This window comes from Hyalella azteca, unplaced genomic scaffold, assembly GCF_000764305.2.
Source record: "Hyalella azteca isolate HAZT.00-mixed unplaced genomic scaffold, Hazt_2.0.2 contig11259, whole genome shotgun sequence".
NCBI lineage: Eukaryota > Metazoa > Arthropoda > Malacostraca > Amphipoda > Hyalellidae > Hyalella > Hyalella azteca.
Window position 1 is genome coordinate 26,442 of NW_025941261.1, and position 9,929 is coordinate 36,370.

The following is a 9,929-nucleotide window of genomic DNA, read 5'->3' on the forward strand; positions in this document are numbered from 1 at the left end:
GAAGTGATAGCATGATACCAAAATAGTCGAAACAAATATTGATTTAAGCACAGGAAATCATGACACCAGCTGAAATACCAGGGCCTCAAGAATATTCTATTAATTAAGTAGATGTAGGTTGTAAAAATATACTTGGGCGCTCGTGACTTGAGAAATCGGTTCCTGTCTCAATTGTTATACTGAGAAACTCTTAATCTTGTTTCCAAGTTCAAATTAAATACACAAAATTAGCGGCTAAATCTGACCTCATGTCTCCAATAAGGCAATGACCAGATATAAAGATTTACTATCTGCAATATATTAATCATAATTTGCCCGTACTAAAGAGGAAGGAAGTAGGGCTGGTGGCTGGAGCGGTAGGCAGGCAAAGGGCGCCTCTGGAGCGTCCCTGAGGAGCCTGTTCTCGAGTGCAGAGAAGTTGTGTTCGGGAGCGTCAGGGCAGCAGTCGCCGTACAGGTGACACTCGTGGTCGCAGCGGCACGGCTCGCGGCTATCCATTGAATAATAATAGTATTAGGAAAGTATTCTAAAAAACATGATTTTTCAGTATGAAAAACTTGTTCTGTTTAATTCGAGTATACAAGTGATCTGTAGCCTATTCAAGAGATAATGCACGCATAGCCGAACAACTTAAAGAACGAATTGACTCGATTCTTTCGTAAGAAGCAAAATTAATATAGGTTCATCCTATTATGGTATTTATTTTGTAACTGGAACTAAATTATTTATGAAACAAAGAATAGCACACAGATGAAACTTGAGAAACACTGAGAGAAAAAATACAGTTATACCATCATTGTACTAGAGTAGACGTATGCTCACGGTACGTATGAAGAGTCTCCTCCTCCATAGGCCTTTGGTCGGTCCGAGCATCTCGGGGAGAAGGAGCAGTCACTGTACACAGAGGGCTCCCCACATCCCGGCCTAGTTCCTGCCGTAAGAAATGCGAGAGCAGAATTATCGTGCAGTGACCGTGGCTGTCAATGCTCAATATACATGCGACTCTCAATGCTATGTGACATGCTCAATATACATTATGGGTCGTAGGAAGCAAGGGTGAGGTGTCAAGGTGATCATGAGTGTTCACAAAAACGTGCAAATGGAGTATTCGATGATCATCAAGTGAACTATGGTGTTATAAAAAAACTAACCAGGAGTTTTGGATGGTCATTAAATGTGCGATAGTAATAACAAGACGTGTTAACGACGTTCTATTCATGATAAGTTGAATGCGTGGCCCGTTTCAAATCACGACAAATTATGCACAAAAAAATTCAATTATTTCGATTATTCCGCTTCAACATTTAGAGTATGAACTGTTCAAACGTGAACACCATAAATAATCCGAAATTACTTCACCACGCTAAGTTAGGTATAGTTACAGTTTAGTGTAAATTCTATAATATTTCCGGCTCTCTAACAAAGAAATGTTTACTAAGTTTAGATATTTTATCTCCACAGCCCATAGGTACCATATTATTTCATTCTCTGCGTTCAAAATTCAAGACAAAATGCGACGCTTGCTGACGTGACCTCATGAAGCTGACGTGATAGTTGTGTGATTGGTTCGTTTGAGTGTATTCAAGTCACATTTAGGGACTGGTTCTCAACTCGGGAGTTTCTAAACTATATGTAAGCAAGAAGTAGTAATATAATATTAATATGTGAGAAAATATGACTCAATATTTGACTTTCAAAAAACGTCGAGATAAAGCTATGCAGAGGCATGCCTTACGACAATAGTAGTGCGGTAGTGCCTCCCAACTCACAACCTGGGCAATTATCAGCAGGACAGCAGCTACACTTAGCCTCAACGCCAGTTTTGGATAGACTGTTCGTAAAGATAGTCAGTTCTACAGGAGACAAGTCATAACATAACATAGTGATCTCGGCGCTGCAGTGTAGGCCTGATGTGGCCTGTCGCCGATTCTTTTCCTTTTCATGCCTTGTTCACAGAAGATCTAAAATCGTGTCATTTGACCGGATATTTTCACGACTGACAAAAGTTTTAAATAGCTACTCGACTTCCACCGGGTTCGATATGGTGCTAGGCATTTCAAATCTGAACATATATTTTTCCATAGCTTTATCTAGTCTGTTCTTGAAAGCGTTCATACTCGGAGCGTCAACGATGTCATCGGGAAGGCTGTTCCACATGTCGGTGATTCGAAGCGAGAAGAAATTTTGTCGCGTGCAGAAGTGCAGCGCTGTTTTTTTAGTCATGAACATTAAAAAATTTGTGAGAGACCAATATTGGACTTCTTTCAGCGTCAATACTCTTACACTATTTGATCGTATCGCCACCAACGAATTTACTTTTCAGATATCGACGAAAAAAAAATCTAGCGGCTGCTCAAGTAATTTTGGAATGAAACCAGTAAATTATTGTTCATTCATAAAATTTATCAAATTAGAATGACGGATTTGTTTTGCACGACACGCGTGCTTCTCAAGAAGTTATGCATTTCTATACATCATAAATATAATTCAACCAATCTAATTAAATTCAAGTCAGATTTGGTGTAAGAATATCGAAATGACTTATATTTAGAACATTTTTCGTACGAACATGCAAAATCCTCGGCAAGCTTTTTCCAGGCCAGTGTGCGGCAGTTATAGAAAGAATTGAATAAAAAGTTATGCCGTATAGATAGTAATACTCCATATCAAACTAATTACTTCATAGAAAGTTGCATGGTTTGAAGTCATCAGAGGCTTACAGGCGACATTCATCTCCTCTGATAAGAGTTTCAATTCTTGTAAAAGGAGCCACGCTTTCTCGTAAGCTGGCGTGCTGACAATTCTCTACCCGATGTCAGGAACGTTCAAAGTTTGCTTATTAGAACGTTTTCACGTACGGAAATGGTGCTTAGTTTTCAGCGAGTCCTTGATACAGAGAAATGCGAATTTGCCGCTTCATTTTTAGTGACATTGTACTAACGTTTCAATAGCTGAATGAAATTTTCGTCAATGTTGACAATTATCAAATCGACAACATCCATGAAAATAACCAACAACCTACCAAATTCCTATATAAATGACATAACAAACTAGCCTTCAATGGGTTAAATAAAAATACGAAATAACTAAAATAATCCATCGCAGAGGGCATTAATAAGGAATGTGGTCCGCGCATGAAAGAATATGAAAGAAAGGCGCGGGCCTGTTCAACCGGTAGGCTGTCTACATTCTGTTATATACACGTATCTCTTCCAGGGAAATTGTCAACATACCTCTAACATTCATTTCATTGTCTCACTATTTTTATTGAGGTTCCATAAAGAAGAGGTGTCATTAATGGATGACAAATGAATACGAATTATGACAAAACTCATTTAATAAACGAGGCATTTTTTCATGATCGTTGGACGTGTTATAAGGAGTAGCGGCATGGCTATTAGCTACATGCAGCAGAATTGAATATTCATCAACAGGTGTGGACTCCATGTGGACGGAATGTTGTTCTCCGTGGGAACGGAATGTCAAGTCGGCAACCGCGCTTCTCACTTAGAAGTTAGAATACCAACATGGGGCACAATCCCGCATCCTTACCAAAAAGAAATCAGAATACCCTGAAACAGCTATTGTAATTTTTCCCGCGTTTAACGACTTTTATCTTGATCATTTCTTGGCCAGTTGTTTTGTCTTGGAAGTTTTTAACCCTGTATAGTTGCACGTTATCAGGTGAAATCTTGTGGACACCTAATACGTGTCTCTTGACTGTATTTAGACAGAAGTAAGCGTTACCGCAGACACCACAGAAATGCTCCTTTCGGCGTGTGTGTGTGATCGTGTGGCGCTTGAGTTCCGTTCGCGTTATTTTGCCGACACCGCAAACGTCGCACACGAAGGGCCGCTCTCCGGTGTGGATCATGATGTGCTTGCGACGGTTGGGGCGGGTGGTTAGGATGAGGTCGCAGTGTGGGCAAGGAAAGCGTCTACGCGTATCGATGGGTTTCAGTTTACTCTCGCCGTCCACTTGATCAACGCATTCTTGCTGCCCCTCATCCACTTCGTGATGCTCATAGACATCCTTGAGTGATTTTCTGTTGACGACATGATGGGCTAGGTTAGTGGAAAAGGTAGCATTGATATCGTCGTACAGCTCGTTCAAGTTAGTTGTAGTTCTCATGGTGATTCCATCACCTTCTGAGTTGGTGGGCTGAAAAATCTCAAGCTTTTGTGCAGTCATGTCAGCGGTATTTCCAGAAGCTTCGCGATGGCCAATGAAGCCAGGAGGAGGGAGCTCGCCACGTTGATTGGTTTCGCCGATTTGGGAAGCATCAACTGTTTGCCAATCTTGGTTGAATTTTTGGCTCGAGTTTTCAGATTCGTTCCAGTCATCAGGTTTGCTTTGAAATTTGTCCCGATCGTACGAGTTGGCAGTCATTTCGTTGGAACTCCACATGAATTTATGTTCGCAGGCCAAGTCATCTTCTCCCGAATCTCCTCTAATGATTTCATTTACGATTTTGGCGAAGTTAAAGCCGTCATGAAAATCATCTCCAGACATACTTGAGGCCTAATTTGACTCCAATATATGCACAAATAGAAAAGTTCTGGAAAAAAATAAAAAATGGAAATGTCCCTCTAGTTTAGAAACAAAAGTTAACAAAGAATGTAATGCGTGGCTTGAACAGCTAGAGATTGGCTTTCATCGTTTAAAGACTTCTACAAGGGTTTTTAAATTTTAAACGAGGTTCAACATTTTCCGAGACTTCACGATACTCACAGAGCCAATAAGCATTTCTGATTGAACATGATATAATAAACTACATCAAATTTTTAATAAAACGTGTTACAGGCTCTCCGTTTCAAATAGGATTAACGTTAAAAACGACATTTACTTTTTTCACTGTAAACTGAATGAGCAGGGTATAGGCATTAGAGAAGCAGTCCTCCAACTTTTTGAGGTCTGTTGATGCAATTGCTATGATTATTTCGAGGTATTCGTCCACGGTTCGTTCAACTAATACTGAATAAAAGCAGTAAATTCGTATAACCATTTAACTTACTTCCGAGCTCATAAGCTTTCGAATACAGTCGACGGCTGCTGAGACAGGTGGTTATTTGACAGTTAATAAATCGTCGCCGTGTGAGGCAGTTAACAATTCAGGGAAGTAAAATCACTAACTAACATTTCATGAAACCAGAAGCGTTTGCATGAAAATCGCCATAAAGACCTCGCGCTTAATAGAGGTCTACGTACCTCAATCCGGAAACAACTGCTCCACAGTTTAATATCTGACTTGCCATCAAAACCTTGACCTTTACAAGACAAGTATACATCGGCTGGAAACAGTTTCGTTATTCCTTACCCTGGCGCATTCTTGACGCCGGAAACGGAGGTTAGGATTTCTGGTCGTATACGGGGGTGGAGTGAGAACATTTTAATTTTCTGCTTTTTCTCTTACGGGCTAAGTTCATGCGCTATAAAATTTGTGAATATTAGGTGAAGGCGTCAGTCATTACTTGAAAATTATTGTAAACAATATAACTCCAGACAGTTGTTCTCGTTTGCGTGCGTTCTGATGTGTAAAGTGCCTCCTAAGAAAGGAATAAACCGATTGAAACTTAGCCTAACCTCATCCCACAAACCTTGTCGAACGCGGAGAATTTCAGAAAAAGGTATTGGAATATTCAGGCATGTTTCCAATAAATACAGTACTCTCTCTATATGGTAGAGAATTTACTCATATGTGTGAATTTCAGTAAAAGGCTCTATTCCGATTTATGAATGCCTTCAGGCCGAATGATCGCGCTGATCTTGCCTTGGCTGTCTAGCCTAGTAGTAACGAGACAACCCTTTGTTCCTCGTAAGGTAAATATTTTGCCGGCGTTCATTCTAGCAAATCCATGCGAGATTTATTCTCGCATGGTCCCCCGGTTAGACGCCGGGTTCCCACAATACCGGATTGTCTTTACATTTAACTTCAGGTTAAACCTCTCATAGTTAGGATATGAATTTACACTCTTCTAAAAAAATGATTTAGGCATGAATAGAAAAAATGATTCATGAACTGGTGTGCGAGATGAAATCTAAGCACTAGGGTTTTCCAATAGATTTTACACAATCAAGTCACTCATCACGTCACTGTTTAGTAAGAAATGAACAGACTAAATATGCAACTATTTTTCAACATGGCCCATATATATCACACAGAAACTGAGCGTAAATCTGACGTTCCTTGATTCGAAGCTATTCTTATTTCTCAATTTATGCCTACGATTGTTGAACTCGAGGCCAAGAGTCATAGAGCTGAGACCACATAAGAGTACAGGCAAACTAGACAAAATGCACATAATTAATGGTAGGTTTGAAGGTAGGTATTCTTGCCGAAATATTTTCACCAAGCTAGAAACGTATGCGCAATAAATACGTACGTGACGTCATCCACACATAACTGAAATTAAAAATAAATCCAAGTTACGAAAGTAGGACAAGCGAGACTAAGACGTTTTGTCATTTCATGCATTAATGTTCACTCACACTCGCCATGTGCTGATTATAGCTTGAAAACTAACCAATTGTTCGTGACTTTCGCCATGTGATGGCGAGTGGCCAATCACTTCCTAGTTTCATTAAGCTAAAAGAGCTCTGTGAACTTTATAAATCTAACTAATATCCAGTACTGCCACCACCTCTATGGCTGTGCCGTCTTTTCCTGAGTTAATCCTACAACCACCATTGTTTCGACGTTACTGGCATCTGTCTGTTGGAACAAAGAAAGTAATTACGACGTGTCAGGTTTCAAGGAGAATCCGGATCTGTGAAATTTTGGACAAGTATCGAAAAACATAGTCTAGTTTTTCTATTACATTATCCGTTCCTATTCCTTAATCACTTGATGGTCAATTCAAAATGTTTACGTGTAGTGTGTGGGTTCTGGGCAGGTCCGTCATAATGGTAACTTGTGTAAGAAAATATTCATCTCAAGTGTTTAGTTTGAATAAAGGCAGCTCATATCAAGCGTTGATTGCATTGAATTATTCATAGAAAGCTGTGACGCACGCTAATCTTTCTGGAATGAGCACAGATTTCTTTGTTAGGGTAACTAAAAAAAAGCGTTAACGCGTAGCTACCACGTTGGATTATATTTTGGGTTTTTTGACAAATTCTTATTATTTTAGCCGGCCGTGCCGTACATATTACTTCAATTATAGCTCTTCTTATAATTATTAGCAGGAAGAGACCCTAAATTGAGATTTTTGAATTTAAGACGTCGGGGTAAAGTTAGAGTATAAGAAGCAATTCCTTCCTATTTTTTTAATGATCACTCCCACTTATAATTATCCGTCCTAATGTTATAAGTGCTTGATTGCTTGAACATCAATGAGAAGAAGGAAGACACCGATGTTATTTCTATGTCTTGCCTTTCGCTGTGGCTTGTCCTTGTCTATATTGATTTTGCTTATTTCTGTATTCTTATTCTTACTGAGAACAATTGGATTATCTAAAATTTCTAACTTTCATTGCCGTTAGCGGAGTCTACCGTTTCGTTTAATCTGCATGTTTTCCTTTAGTAATGTCTTCTAATGGCCTGGTAAACTCGCATCATTTTGACATGATATTTGTGGAAACTAGGGTTGTAATACCGGATGTACCCGATTTCAATTCGCAATCCGGGCGAGTTCGCCAATTTAGTTTCCTGCGCTATTTGACTCCAAATATCCCGATAAAATAATTGGACAGTCGTGGAGCATACGAAACTGATTTACAAAAATTATTATTTTTATTCACTCAAATTTTTCATGAACCTCTAAAGTTGAGTGTTTTTTCACCTGCTTCCAACATCTTATAGCATCGTTGTTACCATCGCGCAAATATATTACCAATCCCAAGAAGAGCTCTTGACTGTGTGCTACGGTATCTACGGGAAAGAATTTTAAACAACAATTAATTGGAGTTTACCCAGAAATTAAAGGACGGCTACAATTTCAAACTTAAACTCGATCTGGCAATCTTGAGAATGAAAAATAATGAAATTTCATAATATACAAAATGGCTGAGTGTGTGAATCATCGGTAAAATACTAAGTTGCTATTGTCTGACAGTTAAATTTCTAGCCAGATTCCCTGAACAATTCAATTAGCTGTAATCGTTTCTTTAGATTACTTCAAATTGGAAGTATGCAGAGAAGACTTTCAAGAAATCTGAAGAAATCTCGAACTTATCCATTAATACATTCAGAAGCGTATTTTCCTGGAATTATTTTCCCGATAAATTGCCGTTCATTGCAACCTTTTGAGACACATTAGTTCTTTCTCCAACAGAATTTTACTCTATTGGGGAGTTTTCCGTCACTATATGGTAATGTTATACCGATTGTGTATATAAATGTACTAATATTAATGAGAAAATTTAAGTTGTATTGAAAACTGTCAGAACTCATTGCCCAGACTAAAGTTTGCAAATTAATGTGTTTTATTTTGTGTGCCTTTGTAAGCCTAACATTATTTGAAATGATAAAGAGTGTACAATTTACTGGAACGATTGATCTAATTCTAGTATCCTGACTACACGGGATCAGCATTAACACTATCCGTGGGTTGACCACAAATTTTTTGCATGATTTATTCAGTTGTAAATTATTTTAGAAATAATGTTTGTTTTGAGATGAACACCATGCATCACCGTTTGAGATGAACACCGTTTGCAAAATCCATCGAGTCATCAATTCGTATGAAACGTAGTTATAGATTGTTAGTCTGTCTCACAATTTCTCTCACGTAGCCTCTTCAGGAAGTAATTCGTATAAAAATCCTTTAAATTATCAAAATTTCGACGCATTCTAGTCGACAAATAAAATTATCTAGGAGCTGGAATGAATTGCTTGCTTAGGAATCGGTAGTGGTTAAATGCGTCAAAATCAAATTTCAATCGCATGATATGCTAGGAAAGAAGATGTTTGATGCCATTCAGCTTTAATTGATAGGAGCTTTCCTTTCGGAAACATCAAATAGCGCAACAGAGTAAAATTTCAATTAATTTGGTAAATTGATCTCTCTCAAAAGCAAAATTAGCCGCCGTCAATGAAAAATATCGTGACAAATATTCTCAAGACGCTCGTTTCGTGGGCACCATCAAGCCAAAGAATCATAAGCCAGGTGCTATATAACACCTCGGTATGAAAGTATTTAATTACTGTTATCTAATGACATATTTATTATAATATAAATGGTTAGCGAAAGTTCAACCATTGCATCACTGTAATCTCTAAGATTACTTACTGAGGCCACTTCGATAAATCATCCAAGTAATTATCAGCACCATTTACGATAATAAAAATAAGATAGTTGGCATTACATCTCAAGTATCGGTAAAAAATTTCATCAATTTATTTATGCACACCGACTTCCAAATATTCGAACAGAACAAATAATTAGATTCGTGAAATATTGATACGGGACTGGATGCCAGGAGTACTATTGCTTTCACAACATTTCTGTCAGGTTGCTTTACTGCTGAAATGTGCGATACCTCCAAGAAGACGGATCGTTACAATAGCAATGAATGGTTGCGTCAGCTCACAGGCTACGATGTTTTCTAGCCGTATATGTATATACTATACATGAATAAAATATACTCACCTATCACTAGAACTTGTGCCACCAAGGGCAGGAAAAATATCTTACTCATCCTGTCGCACGACAACAAAACTCGCGTGCGTCACACATTCCGGTCAATAAGAATTTGCTGTAAGCCTCGGAAGTAAGCGAGGCGTAATTAGGTCATTTGTGGTGTTTGGGGCAGTTGGTCACGCTATGGAAATAAATTCCTTTGAACTGATTCCAAAGTTACTTATCGTTATCGCTTGATCGTTATGATCGCCTATCGTTGTTCATCATTTTAAAGGGTTCACAAATATTATAAACTCATCCTATCACCAGCCAGGCACCCACGATCGTTCAACGTAAAATTTGAGACC

The 9,929-nt window shown here is 38.6% G+C and overlaps 1 protein-coding gene across 1 annotated transcript in view; it reads right to left on the minus strand.

Annotated features, from left to right (window-relative positions):
- Window positions 1-9,929, minus strand: part of LOC108680181 — a 13,723-nt gene extending 3,794 nt beyond the window's left edge. The window contains exons 1-3 of the mRNA XM_018168954.2: window positions 9,592-9,929; window positions 823-931; window positions 322-490 (exon numbers count right to left, since the gene is read on the minus strand). Of these exons, the coding sequence (XP_018024443.1) occupies window positions 322-490; window positions 823-931; window positions 9,592-9,640 (327 nt within the window). The 5' untranslated portion in view covers window positions 9,641-9,929. The remainder of the gene's footprint in view (window positions 1-321; window positions 491-822; window positions 932-9,591) is intronic.